Source organism: Lissotriton helveticus, chromosome 7, assembly GCF_964261635.1.
Source record: "Lissotriton helveticus chromosome 7, aLisHel1.1, whole genome shotgun sequence".
Lineage (NCBI taxonomy): Eukaryota > Metazoa > Chordata > Amphibia > Caudata > Salamandridae > Lissotriton > Lissotriton helveticus.
The window spans coordinates 632,469,588-632,489,241 of NC_136068.1; the positions used below are offsets into that span (position 1 = coordinate 632,469,588).

Sequence of the window (19,654 nt, forward strand, 5' to 3'; positions counted from 1 at the left end):
CTTGAATGAGACACAAGGTATTGAAAACACAGGGTCCACCATCCAGACTGACTCACCTTGGACGCAGCTGAGTTTTCACTGCTCTTGTGAGGAGATATCTCATCATTCACCCCTGAGAGGAAGTAGTTGGAGGTGCAGAGTGCATCCTGCAGCAGGGGATAATCGTGGTGGTCCTTCGGGGTGTACCGCAACAGGTCCTGCAGACCAAAAAACATGCAAGGAGAGGGCATAAAAGGCTGCGAGAGACACTAGTCGAAAGGGATAAAGAGTGCGTGAGAGGGCAGGCAGATGAAGAAAGTGAGGACCCTATGACTTATTGCTATTAATTTAATGATCGCTTTTGAACAGTACTTTAACACAATTAGCTCTATTTTTTCCACATACAATTACTTGTCTAAAAAACAGACTCCATTTTCCCTTTGGCTGAGCAGAACAGGATAGGCGTGTGTGGACATCTATCCTCAATGAAGGTGTAACACGTTCGGAGCAACATGCAAGGGAAAACATGTCCGGCGAAACTTACATGAAGAGCCAGAGTATTCCTGGTTACTCGATCAATTGGTGTCAGAAGAAGCTCTGAAAGGAAAAAAACATCCTGAGCCAGATCATTGGTTGGGCAAAGTTACTTGTAGACCTATTGCCATGCTCTTGAACTGAAAACCTGGCCTTCAACCCTAAAACAAGATAGTCATCAGGCTTATCTCTGTGGACATTAAACCCAAGAAAAATTAAATACCAAACTCACTGAGCTCTTGTACAAAATTGTTTTTAAGTAACGCCAAATGTCAAACATGGTAAAACTACCAATGGTGGAACCCCTGCTAAAGTATCAATGGTGAAGCCCAGTATATTAATTTAATTCAAGATCCAAAGACATGTGGCTTTCTAGCTTCTATGGTATATATAGCAACACTGGATTTAAGCTTTAAACAAGGCAATGATATTTCTGTGTAATTGTGAATTTTCCATATAATCCACCATCTTGTTTATCGCTTAGAGGTTTTGGGGACAAATGGTTTCTTAAACAGAAAAGATAATAAAAGGCGATATGTGAAATGCTGTGTACCTCATGATACTTTGGAAAATTTAACTATGACCTTTTATCTGTTGATTGTGCTATATTCAGGTACTAAACAGTTGATGGTTTTTACAAGATGGTGTTAATATGAATAATGGGTGGATTGCAAGATGTGCATTTATCTACATCAGGACACAATAATTTGCTATATCTAAATATATTTCAAACTGATCAGAAAGAAAAATGAATTATTTTTCACTATTTAGTTCACTCATTTCTTTCATTAATTATTTTCACTTTGTTTGACATTGGATGCCCGTGCATGCTTATATTGCACTGTTCTCAAAACAACAAATAAAAAGAGAGCTATAGTTGCAAAACACATTTGAAACATGTTCACTTCAAAATTTAAAGAAGTAAATAAAATTTCAACATGCAGTGCAACACACAATTTACATCACAAGAACCATATGTTTCAACTCGTAGGTCTGAAATAAACAAATTAATTCACATTTACATGTAGCCCTTAGCCTAACCTTAAAATGTGACCCGGACACTAACCTGACCCTAATAGTATCTGTAACCTTCCAGCTAAACACTAAAGCCCTCATTATGATGTCGGGGGAGCGCCACTGAAAGGCCGGCGGTGGAGGTCTGCCCGACATCCAGGGCATTGGTCCGACCGCTGTATTACAATGCCTCGAGGACCATCGCCTCCAACAGGATCAAAGATCCCGTCGGGAAGGCAGTTGGATTTCAAACCCTACTGCGGAGCGGTGCCTGTGCAGGTGATGCCGCAGATATTAGGATATCCCTTTCCAACTGCCTGTTCATGGCGGTCCCACCGCCATGAATAGGCAGACGGAAAGAGACTTTGTGGCCCCAAGTAGGCCCCTTCCCTGTGGCCCACTGCTTAGTGGCCTGGGGGGCACATGTAGGGCCCCCACACAGCTATGCACTGTGTGGCAGGAACACATGGTGCCTGGTACACACTGCAGGGATGTGCACAAAATACTTTTTTCTAGTGCGGCTTGCACTGTAGCCCTTTTCCTGGGACGCAGCACAAGCCACACTAGAAACCAGCATTTTAAAACCTCCTGCATGGCGGTCGTATCCTAATAGGACGGGCAGGTTGCTACCAGCGGCTATGGCAGTCAGACACTCATCCGACCGCCATCGTAATGAGGGGCTTACTTCTAACCCTATCCCCGCCCCAGACCCTCAGCCTTCCTCAAACATGAACCCTGAATCTAAACATGACTGAACACTAATCCTAGCCTTTACTGTCAACCCAACCCTGATCCAGGTCCTTTATTTAAACCCTATTTTGCAAATGACTTTTGAAACAAATGGTACTCTTTTCCAAACCTTTCCCTTTCACGCCTTCATTTTTTAAAGGTTTTTTTCAAGCTTTTATATTTCAAACTATGTCAACTTTTTACCAATTACTAATGTAAACGGGCACTCACAATTTAGAAGAATCCAAAAGATTTTATAATTCTTAATTAAGGTCTCATCTTTTGAACCTTGATATGTTTTTTATTGGAAAGGAGTGGGTCCAGAAACCTCAAAACGTGAACATAAAACACCCCAATACTATGCACCAGGCCATACTAAAGGGGCACTTTTTTAATTACCATAAATTACAAGAAATGTGTAGATATAGGATTTCTCATTGATGAGTGAAACATTGAATAAACATATTTTACACAACCAGATTCACCCTGATGTACATGGAGAAACCTATTAATTAGATGTTACAAAGGTGATGTTATTCTTCTATGCAAGACAAAATCAATAGAATCCCGTTTAATAGAACCTTCTGAATGTGTATGTCTTTAAGAAACCATTAAAGCATCGGGATCCCGTTTGTCGAAATAATTTGTTTTTATCGCGTGCTCCAAATGCTGCATCTAGTTTCAAGGTCTGCCTAAACTAATTTACATGTTCTAACCTCTGAAGGATGGACGTTTGATGGGTCCTTCTCCAGATTCAAGCTCATGACCTACAGATCAAAACATAGTTAGTTCAAGGGCACCTGCTTCTCTGAGTCATCTTGTTAACTATAGAGAACGTATGCTTGTTAATACGTCATTATAACTAAATAAGAAACGCACAGAACATACTGAATATTTTGCCTTTAACATAAAGGCTCTTTATTTTCCTGTGCTGGTTGCATAATTAATTCAGTCCCGAAACATAATGTGGTTCTGGAGCTCATGTGCTTCCCCCTGTCTCTGGGTGTAGACAAGCGACCAACCATTAAACAAGTTAGAGGCATTAAATACAAGACCAGCAGACTCAAAGTGGATGACTTGAAGCACCAAACCAGCCAAAGATATACAAGTCTTCAAACAAGCCACAGCCATTCAGTGTAGAAGGTACCAAGGACCTTCACACCGTCAAAAGGCACCAGTGTAATTCAACAGAAAGCCTATGCCACTCTACCTTCAAAAGCAGCAGACAGCCCTAAAGCCCCCATAAAACGTACAATACAAAAACATCATATTGTTCTACACCTATCAATGGCCTTCAAGCTCTATTTGATAGAGATCTTAATTCTCAAAGGTGTTCTGTCTTCAAATATATAGAAGGCCTTTGAGCCCTCAATGCTCAGCATGAGATCCAAATTCACGGTGCTCAAACACATAGCTGAAGTTGGCCTTCATACATTTTGTAGTCCAATACACAGTAAAAATACCTATGGTGTTTCAAACAGCTACCCCTCGACATGAGGTACAAAACCCTATGGGGCTTCACCTCCTGTAGCGCTAGAGGCACTCGTGTGGTCTGGCACCCTGTGATGACCTTTGACTACCATTATTTTAATTGACTTGGGTGTGTTATTTTACCCTAGCCTGAATGTACGATGTCCTGCACATGCCTTGTTTCTCTTAAAAGTTTTTTTCTTGTAATCTTGCTGTCTTTCAGTGGGAGCTGTCACGGAGTAGAACAGCCTTGCCAAGAGCAGAACGTGTGGGATGTGCATTTGAAAGCATGAGAGGGAGAGAGAGGTGAGGAAATTATTTTTTGGTCTCGAAGTTCAGTGTTGTGAGCAGTGGTACACAAATGTACACTGTGTGTACATTGAGAGATGAAGTATGTGATGCCATAAGCAGTGTGTTCACAAATGTACATTGTGTTGTATATTGGTAGAATTATGAAGTTCTTACTATTGGCTTTGACATGGCCTTATGTCATCCTGTTTTCTGCCTCTGCTTAGTTTAAGCTTTCTGCGTGCACAGCAGCTCTTCCAAGTTGTTTGGGTTAATCACGTTCAAGGATTGTTTTGTGAGAGATTGTTTAATGTACCCTGGAGGCTTTCGTGAGCTTTGTCAAGATAAAGGCTGGAACATGCAAGATTGGAGAAGGGGACGTGGGAACCCCTTCCTGCCAGGGAATGCTTGCTTGGAGGATGGCCAGTTCTGGTAAGATTCCTTTGGTTCAGGGTGGGAAGGTTTCTCTCTAACCTTTTAGTGTGTTTGAGACTATAAAGCTGAGGTTTGTTGACTTAGAAACCGGGATTTTGGAATCCAAACGGGGACGGACACTTCTACTTTGGTACCCTGGTTGCTCAGGCTCTTATCCCCGGCTGTTTAATTCCCCTAGTCAGGAGTGGGCTAAGATGCAGTGTCTGCACCAGGTGAAATGTTGAGTTTTGATTATTGAAAAACCAAAGGTAGTGATGGACGGAGCGTTGACAATACAAACACTCACCCTCAGTCAACTGATCTCGGTTTAATCCATCACCGTTCTTTAGCTCACTCCGCCACCCCAGTTCAGACATGGCCATATGCAAATCAGTCTGACCCTGTGCCTCATGGGAACAGTCCAGCCAGAACTGCCAAGCCATGTCTTCCCTGGACCGGAATCAAGCTTCCCAGGACCGGTTTCTGGCATTACAGCCGTCTTCAGCCGGGCTTGCTTGACTCCAGTGGCAAAGTGAGCAAGGGACTCACGTCTGAGCATACCCTGGCAACTTAGGGCGAACAAAGAAAAACCAAAGGGGAGTTTTGATTATTGCCATTGTGATGTTTGGCCAGTGGCTTTGATCATTTGAGGTGTTTTCTTTGTAATGTGTGGGTGAATTGAGGTGCACGTCCAAAGTAATCATTTGATGTATCTAGTAAATATAAATATCTTTCTGATCTCTTGCAGGATGTCCAGCATATTATATTTTCTTGAGTGTTATCCCATTTTATTTGCTGCTTGTCAATTCATGGTATTACTCATGCATTTTACTGTTGCATGTGTTATTGTTGCTTGCATATAAATATATATATATATATCTTTGTGTATTTGAATTTTGTGCATTTGGCATCTGGGAAAGCCTTTCTGTTAGAGATCATAGTGTAAAATAAAACCCCAAGCCTTATTCTAAAAGAGAGAGTCTTTGCATTTTGCAAAATGAAACCCTTTTCTAAAGGTGTTGTTTGTTTTGTGTTACTGTGTCCTGCTTCGTTGGGTTGAGCCACCGTGAGGGAGATTCTGTATTATCTGATCAGCGAAGTGCTGTTGTGTTCCTTTACCTCGCATTCTTATCACCTGTTTACTATTTGTGGGCTCCTCTATTCCTCATTTCATGGTTTAGAATGTATGCACCCTGTTGGTGCTTCTATTATATGTTACTCTGTATTAGAATTTCAGGGACAGGGGATTAGAACTTTGATAAGCAGTTTGTGCTGATCCTCTGGGCCCGTTGGACCAGTGAGCTTTTCCTGTAATAAACTTCAAGAGAAAACTACTTCGATTGTCTGTCTCTCAACTTCACATTTGGCGACAAGCTTGGGATATGGACTCCAACTCGGAAAGTTTTGTTTTCCACTTTCATCCTGCTTGTAATTGTTTTGAGTACTTTTAGCCTTTCCGCTACTGCTACTGTTTTCTCTGTTTAACCGCTTCCGTGCGGCACCGTAGCCGCGCCCTGTGCTGGACATTCCAGAACAGGGCGCTGTCGTGACGGAACCGTTCCGTCATCAGCACAGCTCAGCCGTGACTGATGACGGAACGGTTCCGTCACCAGCATCGAAGGGGTTAAAGGCCCAGGGATCTCCGTGTTTATTTCCTTTCCGGCCTCTTGATTTTATTTATGCCGATCACACGCCCTTACTGATGTTTTCTTTTATCTATGAGTGAATTATCCGCATCAGCTGGTACTGTTTCTTTTTTAATATCCATGCTTGCACGACCCTCTCTCCTCTCAACACAGCTGCGCAAGCTGTCTTTACGAACTCCCAGTGTTCAGCATTCCATGCATTACTTGGATACCTGCCTCTATTGTCATGACTTCTATCATTGGGGTTCTTTCTGTGTGACTTCATTTTCGACGGCAATGCTGCCCCGCTGACTGCAACGTGACACTGCTACCTGATTCCTTTCAAAATGGCAAGCTTACCTGTTCCGTGTCACACCTCCGTCTTCCTTTGACTGTGGGAAATTGCTCCGGTCACTTCTGGTTCTTCACGTCCTCTGCTGTGGGAGATCGCTCCGGTCGTGAATTGCTCAATGCTGTGTTCCTTTGTCTGCTGTGACATTCACACGCATGTGCACCTATTACATACTGCTTCTAGCACATATTCTTCATTTTGCACTTACTTGCCTGCTGTGTCTCATGTGGTTTTGGTGATCCACACACCAATTTTTTGACATTTCTCCAGCAATTTTTGTGGATTTATTCATCCAGTCATTCTATTAGTTAAATTCTTTTGAAACAATTACTCACTTATTTGCCTCATTGTTTGTTTTTATATTGCCATTCACACTATTTTTTTTTGTTGGTCATCTTTTAGAAGCATTTATATTACTATGCAAGCTGTTACGCCTCCCAGTTATTTTTTACAAGAACCTGGTGAACCATCTCTTAATTGGCAATTATGGTTCAGATCTTTCAATGTGTATTTGGGAGCAATCAATGGGTTGAAATTTAAACCAGACAGAAAACGTAGTCTTCTGTACCACTATTTAGTTGTAGAAGGGCAGAATGCCTTTGACCATTCACCTGTGTATATACTGGTCATGACAGTGGTGATATGGATGAATATCAAATGGCTCTCAAACAATTGAGTACATATTTTGAGGGTAGAGTCAACTTGGTGGTGCACAGATATTAAATTCTTTACTCGTGTTCAGGGTTCGAAATAATTTATTGATACATATGTCGCTGCCTTTTAAGTCTTAGCCAGTTACTGGGATTTTGAAGACTTTACGTCTCAACTCATCAGAGATCAAATAGTTTGTCAATGTTTTTCAAAGGAAATTACTTTCTTGTAAAAACCCATCCCTAGATGAAACCATCGATATAGCCAAGAGTATTGAACGTTTAGAGATGGATTGTAAACAATTAGAATTTAATACCAACAATACCACTGTAGCTAAAGTTAATGTTTCATGTAACAATCCACAGACCTTTAATCCCAATGATGTTAAGCAAAAGAAGGGCAAAGATTCTATTGATAGCAGCACCAGAGAAGGAAAAACCGCAGCACCAGGTCGAAACTTTTTAGATCTGGTTCCTTATCTCATCTATCTAACTAGACAAAATTGTCCAGCTATAGCTCAGGAATGTTGGAGATGTAAGAAAATGGGCCACTTTGGAAAGGTTTGCAGGGGTGGTAAACGTTTTCATATCGGAAGTGTTCAAGAGCACTCAATTTCGGACAACTAAGAGTTTGTTGAAAAAAGAGTGGGTGAATTAATTTTGTCTGTGTTTTCTGTTGAATATTTCGAATTCAACAACGTATGCACTGAAAAAAGATATGGCGACCCGTTAGTAAATATAAAAATTCAAAACTCTGACATTCCTTTAATATTTGACTCTGGAGCCATAATCACTATTATTTCGATTGACATGTACAATCAACCTTGGTCACATATGGTACTACTTCCTCCTGATGTTATCACAACTGCATTTGAAGGCAGCAATATTCATTTGGCTGGCTATTTTTGGGCAGATATCACGTTTGATAACAAAACCATTCATGGAAAAGTATATGTGGCTTACAAAGGCATTAATGTGTTAAGATGTTGGCACCAAGCGGAGTTTGGCATGATTATCAGACCAGGCCGGAAAAATCCTGTTTTTTTAGGGAATTCTGTTTTTGAACGCAGTCAATGAATTAAAAAATTTGAAAATGTGTTCAATGATAAGATGGCGGGGTCAAAGATTTTGTCCATACCAGTAAGGTTAAAGATGGTGTAATTCCCATGAAACACAAACTTAGAAAAGTCCCACACAGCATAAGAAGTGAACTTACTACCATGTTAAATAAAATGCAGACTGATGGCATTATTGAAAAAGTTGATGATACCCTGTGGTTATCTTCCATGGTTTGGCCAAAAAGAAGTCTGGTGAACTTTGTTTATGTGTGGATTTAAGATCCCTTAACAAGGCCATTTGGGTGGAGAATTTTCCCTTACCACGCATTGATGATTTGATTACAGCTGTAGGTCAGTCCAAATGGTTTTCTAAGGTGGATTTGCAGTCAGCGTACCATCAGGTTGTTTTAGATAAACAATTTTTTTTTGGTCAAATCTGTTTATTGGCATTTGCAGTACAGCAATGAAAATCACAGTGCATTGGACATTTTCTCATTGGCAGCGCAGTAGAGGGTTACATCGGGTATACTACGACAAGCTTTGTGATGGGAAATCACAGGGCACAAAGTTATATGCGCAATCAGCAGAGGAATTACCCACCCAACGCTAGTCAAACATGTGATGTCAGGGCCATCGCCCCATGATAAGTCCATGGCTGTCCACACGCTAAGTCTCTGTGCATCAGCATGATTGTTTTAGATAAACAATCTCGTCATCTAACAGCTTTTGTATCACCTGATGGTACATTTCAATTTTGTGAAATGCCATTTAGACTGGCTTCTGCTGCTTCGGTGATTCAGAAAGTTATGACCAAGATGCTTCAAAATGTTCCTAATGTTGTAGACTTTCAAGACGATATCCTTGTCCACACTGATACAGAAAATGAACACAACCAAGTACTAGAGTTAGTTTTACAAATGATCCAAAACAATGATGTAACATTGAGAGAAGATAAATGTATTTTCGCTGTTAATGAAATTGAATATTTAGGCCATGTTCTCACCAAGGATGGTGTAAAACCGAAACCCAGCAATGTCGAAGGCATTGTTAATGCACCACATCCTGTGTTTCAGGAATTTACTAAAAAAGGGATCCCATTTCATTTGGATGGCCACTTGTCAAGAACATTTTGTTCTTATCAAGGAGTGCGTTTTATCCGTTCCAGCTCTTCAGGCATATGTTGAAAGCAGGGAAACCTTTATTATAGTAGATTCCAGTTCCTATGGTATGGGCGCTGTCTTATCTCAAATGATTGAAGACAAGGAAGTGACAATAGGTTTTGCTTCAAGGAGAGTGAAAGATGTTGAATTGAGGTATTCAGTTATTGAAAAGGAAATGCTGGTGTGCGTATGGGGTGTTGTTCAATATAAATTATATGTGTGGGGATGGAAACTTTGGTTGAGAACTGACCATAAACCTTTGGTTGACATCCTCTCAGGTATTAAAATAAATAAGTCTACAGCTAGACTTGTTAGGTTGGCCACTAAATTGTTAGAATTTAATTATTTTGTGCTTCATATTGCTGGTGGCAAAAATGTTAAACCTGAATTTCTGTCCAGACTTCCCATCGAAAATGTTGAGTTGAAAGCTGAAGGTCTAGAGGATATTGAAAAATGTATCATTGTCAATGTAGATGACACTGTGATATGTCCCAACATGGAGATTTGGCAGGATGTCTTAGCCAATGATTTTATCCTGAAACAAGTTATGGCCTATGTTGTCAAAGGTTGGCCCAAAGAAAAATCCTTGATGGCTGATTTACAACCTTATTGGAAAGTAGCTGATGAACTTTCAATTGAAAATAACTTACTAGTGTGGGGAGATAAACGTATTCCTCCCAACAACTTCAGGATTAAAATTATGGAAGCGGCTCATTCTGGTCATTTTGGCATGACTGCCACCAAATGCAGGATCAGGAATGATTTTTGGTGGCCCAGTATTGAGTGTGATATTGAGTACATGGTAAGAGATTGTGTGCAATGCTCTTACAGTGATAAGCATTTGACAACATCTACCCCTGTTCCCAAGCCTGCTCTTTGTCCTGACAGAGTATGGCAAAGAGTTGGTTTGGATTTTCTTGGTCCTTTTCATATTCTACCCAATTATATAAACTATTTTATTGTACTAATTGATCACTTATCCAGATGGGTGGAAGTGGGTGGAACTGAGAGGCATTTCTGAACCCAATACCAAATCTGTCATTTGATGTGTTTAGCAGAGAAGGGGTGCCGGAGGAATTGTTGACAGATAATGGTGTACAGTTTACTTTGTCGTGTATGCAAGAATTTTTAACAAAGTTAGGTGTGAAACATCTACGCACTCCTCTTTACCATCCACAATCCAATGGCAAAGTTGAAAGGTTCAACAGGGTTTTGGTTGAATGCATACAAAGTACTGTCAGTGAGAGGAGACTGTGAAACAGCTGTGAGAGATGTGGTTTGGACACATAGAACCACGCCCCATTCAGTTTCTGGAGCAGTTTCTTTTGAGTTAATAAGAGGAAGACAGGCTTCTTCTTCTCGCAATCATTTTTGGAAAATAAAAGCACTTGGTGGTGATTGTGATGTTTCTTCTCATTCTAGAAAGGCTAAATATACTAGTGATCTTTTCAATCGTGAGAAATATGTAAAGAACAGCTCTTTAAGGTAAAGAAAAGAGACAACATTTGTGGTGGGTGAGTGTGTTCGAGTAAAAGCTCCTCTACTTTTACAAAAAGGCAAGTCTAAGTTCAGAGAACTCAGTTGCATTGTTGATATTAAAGGCCATGCTGTCAAACTTGAAAATGGACAGTGGTGGAATGTGTCTCGTTTGGCTAAAATTAGTCATTACATTGATAAATCAAAGTTAGAGTTTACTGATTCTGATGTTGAAAATGTACGGAGGAGTTGCAGAATAAGAAGAATTCCTAAGAAACGTTGTGACTAGTTTGTTTTGCTTAATTTCTTTTTCTCTCTTTTATTTTTTTTAAAGGGGGAGGAGATATGTGGTATTCCTTTACCTCGGATTCTTATCCTTTGTTTACTATTTGTCGGCTCTTCTATTCCTCATTTCATAGTTTAGAATGTATGCACCCTGTTGGTGCTTCTATTATATGTTATTCTGTATTAGAATGTCAGGGACAGGAGATAAGAACTCGGATGTGCAGTTTGTGCTGATCCTCTGGGCCAGTTGGACCTGTAAGCTTTTCCTGCAATAAACTTCAAGAGAAAACTACTTCGAGTGTCTGCCTCTCAACTTCACAAGTTCCAAAACCAATGAAGGATTCCATATATGCCCCCACGAAGTAGTGATTGTTTGGTGAGATCCAGAATTCTGGACTGACAGCGGAAAGGTGTGAATAGATACTCACCTTCGAGTGTGTAGATAGACTTTGCATCTTTCGAAGAGATTGGTAGCTTTATTGCCTGTGGAAGAGAGATATGACAGGGAAATTGACAGCTGTGTGAACCTACAAGATCATGCAGCCAATCTTTTCAGTCTATGTCAGCTTAAGAGGATATACAAGTTCATTTCCTATAGACTATGCATAGTGCAGGAATGCACATAAATGCAGAATTCTTCTCCCCATAATTCTGGAGTAACACAGTATTTATCCCCAACAAATCACTTTCCCGGAAAAAAATATTGACCTCCTATTGGATAAGGCAGCTACTCCAGCAATAAATGATTAACTCATCATAACCTTTGAAGGCGGCAGGACAGTTCCTTTTCTCAGATGGTCCTACCCACAAGGACTCCATGTCTCTAATACATGGTTTAATTCTCCACATTCACAGGGCAGGTGGGGTCATGGTCTCCCCCATGAGCACTTGCTTTGGTACTGTACCTACCTCAGCCACTTTCTGGAAGCGTCCATCTGAGTTGGTACACTTCTTCACTGTCTGCAGAGCAATGTGATGGTTACCAATATAGGAGCGGTATACACCCAGCTGGGTCACCTGTACAGAAACATAAGTAAGATGGACCTATGAGAGGTGGTAGACATAGCAGAAGTAAGAAAACTAAAAATATAGAGATAAAAGAAATTCAGAGCAGAGAAGGAGGAAATGAGTTGGGGAAGAAAAATGGTCTACATCAGGCTGCAGGTACTCCACTCTTCCAGATGTCTCTTCAGTCTTTCATAAGCTAAGTCATGGTGTACCAGAACTGGGAAAATCCCCTCTTTCTATTCTCCGCCATTGTGTGTCCGACTGTGAACGTGGTCTCTTTCAGTGTCTGCTGCTTACCGGCATCTCCTTCATGGATATGGTTGAGGTCAAAGCTCTTCTCTGGATGTATCAATGCTGGAAAAATATGGTTCCTGATATCACCCGTTTTCCTCGCATCATACCGCTCGCCTGATATTTTCCAGCTTTTAGAAAAAGGTTGTGATGATAGTAGGTTGGCCGCTTGCCTTTGCTTTCATTTTGCTAGCTTCGACTCTCTTGTGTGTTTTGTCTATCTTTACCTTCTCTCAATCCAAAGGGTAGATCAGGTAATTCTGTAGCTCTTTTGAGGACCCCTTGAAAGTGGATAACCAATTGGATGTTTGCTCATGCACAGAAAGGGCTAGGAGCCAAACCCTCTAGCGGAAGCCGTCTGTCTGTGGCAATGCCAGCAGAGTAGATTTTAGATTGCGGATGTGTTCTTATACTATTTCTGCTCTCTTGGCATAGATGCAAGAAATCCAGTTTCTAGTGCACAGATACACAGCGATAAGGCTTCAGTAGATTCTGGAAAAGCTTGGATTCATTTTACCATTTTGTACCTTTCTTTGCAAGCCAAGTATAATCGTTCCAAACCCCACTGCATACAAAACTGTGAATTTACTTGGGATAAAACACTCTATTGATAGTCCCATGAGTGTTTCATTCAAGGTAACAAGATCAGTGATCTGTAGCACTTTTGTTCAAAGTGCCCTGACCTTTGTCTTGTGTTGCAGGAGGGACGGGGACATTTTCTAGAAATCCAGATGTGCAGATCTGAACTTAGCCCTCCAGTGGTCAAAAAAGCGTGGATGTGCGTGTCATTAAAACTTGTTGCGAGAGAGGGGGATTATTCATGTCTAGGTGACGAGATTTCTGCCTCACCTGAAAGTGAGAGAGGTGATGACCTATGTTCTTTTCTGTCAATAAGCTCTTAAGGCATGGCTGCGTAAAGCAACCAGGAAATATCGTCTTGGACCCCAAGAGAACTCAACCCTTCCTCTATACCCAACCTGTATGATTTAATATGAGTTGAAACATAAGATTGTGGTCTGTTAAGTGAAAAGTCGCTGCTCATATCTCTTGACCAGAAGCTCTGAAGTCTATCCATGCCAGATCCTCCTCCTCAACAGGGTTTAATAAAGATCTAGGGAGTTAAGATCTCTCACCACCCAGTACTAGCAAGATCACTCCTCCATCCAAAGCTCTTCCAATTACTCTGCTTGTATCTCTCCTCTGTACTGTTTCCAGATGACTCCATGTGTGAAATGGCTACTTTTAGAAATCATTGTTTTCAGGTATCTATTCATTCAGATAAACTAAAGTGAATCCCAACTACAACTCCCACTTCGCAAAAGGTTGTTACCTGAAACCCAAGACTGAAGCAGTGTTTCATTGGTCACATGGACCTGTCTGGTTACATTACCCATGCGCTAGGTTTTGGGAACCGTCTTCTGTCATAGGCTACTCCTTCCTTTGGCTATTCTCTAGTCCCCCTACAGGGAATATGTAGTTACTGCAGGTTGGGTCCTCACTTCTAACACTTTGTTTCTCTCCCATACCAAGCACCCACTTACTTTCAACCTCGGACTCGGCCACCTGATTATCCCCCAGACTCCCTGTCTCATAACAGGCTCTGGGAATGGACCCTTGTAGATATGGGATACCCCTCCTCCTTGTTTACTGATCAGTTCTCTCACTATCCAGGTCCTGAAGAAAGCCTCTACTATCAGCTGCTTGCTCCCTCCCTCTTCCATCTCCCTAGCCTTCGCTTACATCCTACTTACCAGTTTCTGAAAATGTCTCCTAATATAGTGCGTTCTACATTGTTTTTGATCTCCAGTTCCCCACTGTTCCACTGCCTGCTGTTGTCTCCACTCCATTCTTTATAGCCTAATACCTCCTGTCGCATCCCGTATACCAGATTCCTGAGGCGGTCTCCCTCCACAGGCTGCTTTCCCAATTCTTCGCTTCATCTCCTCTGCCCCGCTCGGATATCCCACAGACCATGTTCTAGTAGAGTTCTCCTACTTTTGGCCTCCGTATACTGTACTTGCCCGCATTCTCCAGTCACTGGAACCCACTCTTGAATTCTCAAAACCAGAGTCTGGAAGAGATCTCCCACCATTGGCTGCCAACCCCGCACTGCCCCTACTATCCTGATCCACGCTCTCACATCCCACTTACCAGGTTCTGGAAAAGGTCTCCCACTGCCGGCTGCTGGCTCTTGACCTGCTCCAGGCGCTGCCTCAGGCAGCGATAGAACCACTGGTGCAGCTCCAGGAGTTCTGGCACCTGGAAAAATATAGCCTGGATCTGTTGGGAGCTTAGGACTGGCTGGGAGGTTTTCGCCGTCATCTTCAGGGCTTTCATGAGCTGAAGTGAGAGACCCAACAAAGGCTGGTTACAATAAAAGACAAAGGAAACTTAACCCAAAGACAGTTTCATCAGGTGAGGATTTTTATTGTATTTTTTGTTTTAATATATTTGTATTTTTGTATGGCACTGATGATGTCAGATGGAGGTTTCTGATGATCGAAGATCATAAGAACTGAGATGGTCAGTGCAGACTTGTGAGGAGTAAGTTGGGATGTTGATTGTAAGCTTGATGGAAGGGGCAAAAGTTCAGTCCTTCTCAGGAAATTGCAATATAAATTCCATATAAAGTGACAGGAAGTTCAATAGGTCAGAGCCTTGTACACGTTCTATACCTAAACTATGTGTACCTCACGGATAGATGAAGGATTACTTTGTGTAACTGATTGTGGGGTCTGGCAGGTTGGAACAGCACCATCAATTTAGCGAGGTAGGGTGACGCCTGATTGAGTATGGCCTTCTGGAAAGTAGGACTTGAATGTACCATTTGTTTAATTCGGAGCCAGTATAGTGGTGACAATTCTTTGATTTTGTACTTGTTGGAGGTTAATCATCTTCTTGGCTATGTGCCGCTCCCCCTATACACCGATGCAGTGGTCATTGCAGGATGTGATCCTTGTGTGATTGGTGGTGGTCCTAGGCTGCAGCAGTGGCAGCATTCCTGGAGGATGTAGAGGTTGTGTAATGTGCTTTTTGACACTGTTGCACTGTGCAACATGTGCAATGTCTGCAGCCAACTGCTTACAAGACTGTAGACATTTTGGGAGGGAATCCGAAGACGGACACGTCAAAATATTCAAGACAAATGAAAGTACCGAGCAGTAGGTATGTGTAACACTACAAACACAGCAAAGGGAATATTGTATATTGTGGAGAGGAATGGACATGTTAGGATTGTATCCAGAGGGGAAGGGATCATCTTCCGGTTGGGCTAAATGGTCCAAAGAAACTTTTTAACTGGGAGACTAGCTGGACAAAAAGTAGAAAAAAGAAAGGCAACAACAACAAAAAAAGGGAACAAGTTAATGTGTACACAAATAATAAAGTACTCAAACAAGTGTCAGACTATTGTGTCATAAATATATATAATTGTCAAAAAATATTGTGGACCCATACTTATATTGTAAATTACAAAATTATTGTTTGCGAAAATATCGCCCAAAATTTGATAAAAGATGATTTGTATTAACTATTGTCTTAAAAGTAGTGTATCAAACAATTTACTCTCAAATGTAATATAATTTTTATTTATTAATATAGTATAATTTTCTAAAGAATATGTCTATTTATATATATTATGTATGTGTATATATATATATGTATATATATATATATATATATGTGTGTGTGTGTGTGCGTGTGTATATATATTTAACCTAAGTCAACAAAGCACAATTTTTATGTTTAATTTTTCAGAATTAACAGTAACATAAATTAATAATATTTTAAGAATTGTAGACTTTTTTATTCATAATAATATAAATGTAAAGCTATATATATATGTATATATATGTGTGTGTGTGTGTGTGTATATATATATATATATATATATATATATATATATATATATATATATATATATATATATTTTTCCTCTCAAATGCCCTGAGCTTTGCAAAGGTCACACAAAGCAGCTCTTTACCATCCGGTTTAGAAGCCTCGAGGCTGCTTGCAGTTTTTTGGATCCACTTCTTTTCTTGATTCCTTGCTTAATTCCCCGACGCGTTTCGAGGCAGAACGCCTCTTCCTCTTGGGAGCTGCACAGAAAAAATGAATGCCTCACCAGTTTTGTCTCACTGATTATTTTATTGAGAACATCGCCTCCATGGGCGTGGCACACAGTTGCCCAATGGCATGATGGTCCGTGTAGTTCTTGGGGTGAGTATTATATATAAAAGTTCATTTGAAAGTTCATTGTCTCTGTGTTTTTGTTAAAGCTTATTATATCCTTAAGTAGGCTGGATTTCAAAAGCTGCAGGCTTCGTTTTGCCTAGAGCTACATGCTTTCACGGACAGAAAGGGTTTCCTTCCTAGCCTTTCCATATAGTTATCGGAAATGGTGCTCCTCTGCCACGGCCAGGACTGCCGTGTGCTTAATCTTCCTCTCAAATGCCCTGAGCTTTGCAAAGGTCACACAAAGCAGCTCTTTACCATCCGGTTTAGAAGCCTCGAGGCTGCTTGCAGTTTTTTGGATCCATTTCTTTTCTTGATTCCTTGCTTAATTCCCCGACGCGTTTCGAGGCAGAACGCCTCATCCTCTTGGGGGCTGCACAGAAAAAATGAATGCCTCACCAGTTTTGTCTCACTGATTATTTTATTGAGAACATCGCCTCCATGGGCGTGGCACACAGTTGCCCAATGGCATGATGGTCCGTGTAGTTCTTGGGGTGAGTATTATATATAAAAGTTCATTTGAAAGTTCATTGTCTCTGTGTTTTTGTTAAAGCTTATTATATCCTTAAGTAGGCTGGATTTCAAAAGCTGCAGGCTTCGTTTTGCCTAGAGCTACATGCTTTCACGGAAAGAAAGGGTTTCCTTCCTAGCCTTTCCATATAGTTATCGGAAATGGTGCTCCTCTGCCACGGCCAGGACTGCCGTGTGCTTAATCTTCCTCTCAAATGCCCTGAGCTTTGCAAAGGTCACACAAAGCAGCTCTTTACCATCCGGTTTAGAAGCCTCGAGGCTGCTTGCAGTTTTTTGGATCCATTTCTTTTCTTGATTCCTTGCTTAATTCCCCGACGCGTTTCGAGGCAGAACGCCTCTTCCTCTTGGGGGCTGCACAGAAAAAATGAATGCCTCACCAGTTTTGTCTCACTGATTATTTTATTGAGAACATCGCCTCCATGGGCGTGGCACACAGTTGCCCAATGGCATGATGGTCCGTGTAGTTCTTGGGGTGAGTATTATATATAAAAGTTCATTTGAAAGTTCATTGTCTCTGTGTTTTTGTTAAAGCTTATTATATCCTTAAGTAGGCTGGATTTCAAAAGCTGCAGGCTTCGTTTTGCCTAGAGCTACATGCTTTCACGGAAAGAAAGGGTTTCCTTCCTAGCCTTTCCATATAGTTATCGGAAATGGTGCTCCTCTGCCACGGCCAGGACTGCCGTGTGCTTAATCTTCCTCTCAAATGCCCTGAGCTTTGCAAAGGTCACACAAAGCAGCTCTTTACCATCCGGTTTAGAAGCCTCGAGGCTGCTTGCAGTTTTTTGGATCCATTTCTTTTCTTGATTCCTTGCTTAATTCCCCGACGCGTTTCGAGGCAGAACGCCTCTTCCTCTTGGGGGCTGCACAGAAAAAATGAATGCCTCACCAGTTTTGTCTCACTGATTATTTTATTTGGGGAATTAAGCAAGGAATCAAGAAAAGAAATGGATCCAAAAAACTGGCATTTGAGAGGAAAAAAAATAAATAAATATATATATATATATATATATATCAGTCCACTTCCTCCATTTACGCTGGGACCTTTCAACCGCGGTGCAATCCAGGGGCGGAGGTCGCCCTGTCAATATCGTTTGCCACCAAACACAGCGTCCGCTGTGTGTATGCAACTCCACTCCAATCAATTCAATCCAAATAATTACCATTTAGACAGCGCATTTTGCTGATGAAAAATTTATTCCATATTCAGTTCCAGCATGTAGTACACGGCTAGTGTAGACCAACCCAACGCGTTTCGGCGATACCTCTCGCCTTGCTCACGGGTAACTCGTGTGTTACAGACAACTGATTAAATAAAGTTAAACCAAAGTGCATGCGTGGTCAGAAACGATCATGAACATAGAAAAAGGACACAGTTAGATTCCTGTGGTGGCCATCTTTGCATGGTGATTATAAATGACAACCCTTTCGTTTTAAATAACACAATGCTTCTTGTGGACATTTATACTTCATATAATGAAAACCGCATCAGGTTTACCTGCCCAGTGGCTAATTATACACAGTATTTACATATGTACATATGATCGGTTTTTTTGCATCAATAAATGAAATCAAAAAGCGGACCTTAAATTATAATTTCCTTCTTAACACTATGTGAACCCAAGAAGCTCTTTAGTTTCAGCTATGCAGGGTTTTTCATGTACCATGCAACAGTCAATGGTGCATTACTTACGCAATGAAATAAATTAATAATAATAATAATGTTATATATGCATGACTCGAAATTCAGGCCCAGTGGCCGATATAAGACTGCTATTTTCACCCAGTATATGGGTATCGTACTCGTAAAGCCTAGGTGAAATATACTTCTATACCCCAAGGTCTCCCAAAATAAAATGCAAACGTTAAATAAGCAAAAGCCAAGTGGCCAAATTTCACTCAGTTCATATAGGATGTATTTGCTTCTTTTAAGCCATGTGGGGTTAAGGATACTGCTACGCTCATCTTTCTCATCTCATCTTCTCAAGTGATAAACCATATATTCTCTCCTGGTGACAAGTCATCTGAAACCTGCAATATGGACAAAATACAGCCTGTCAGCTCATGCATATTGAATACCTTCAATCAATTACCATCGTATTCTAAACTATGTTCAAATAAGATCGGTTACAAGACCTCAGTGATACCAGTGTGATTAAAAGATTAAAATCATTACAGGATTTAGGACACACAATATTGTTCATCTAGTAAACTAAAGTCAGTACTCAGAATTTTGCAGAGAAAAGAGGTTAGAAACCCCCTTTGTCCTTGGTAATTTACTCGCCCAAGTGCCATACCATCTCCTCCTCGGAGTTCAGACCTCCCGGGATTAGACAGTCTAGGTCAACAATATATCTGTTCTCAAGCTGTCGTAGCTTGCGGATCTTGTCACCACCTCTTTTCATTGGTGGCAATTTGTCTATTACAAAGAATTTCAGAAGATTGCGGTTCCCTCCATGCAGCTCTTCAAAATGTCGAGCGACAGGAGAATTTTGTTCCTTATTTTGGATTGCCCTCATGTGTTGTAGGATGCGGGTCTTGGCTGGGAACATAGTACTGC

General features: G+C 41.0%; 1 protein-coding gene across 1 annotated transcript in view; it reads right to left on the reverse strand.

Moving 5' to 3' along the window:
• Positions 1-19,654, reverse strand: part of LOC144768868 (active breakpoint cluster region-related protein-like) — a 276,177-nt gene that overhangs the window by 172,989 nt on the left and 83,534 nt on the right. Inside the window, exons 4-8 of the mRNA XM_078652876.1 lie at positions 14,485-14,673; positions 11,944-12,051; positions 11,463-11,517; positions 524-576; positions 57-197 (exon numbers count right to left, since the gene is read on the reverse strand). Coding sequence (XP_078509002.1) covers positions 57-197; positions 524-576; positions 11,463-11,517; positions 11,944-12,051; positions 14,485-14,673 — 546 coding nt within the window. The remainder of the gene's footprint in view (positions 1-56; positions 198-523; positions 577-11,462; positions 11,518-11,943; positions 12,052-14,484; positions 14,674-19,654) is intronic.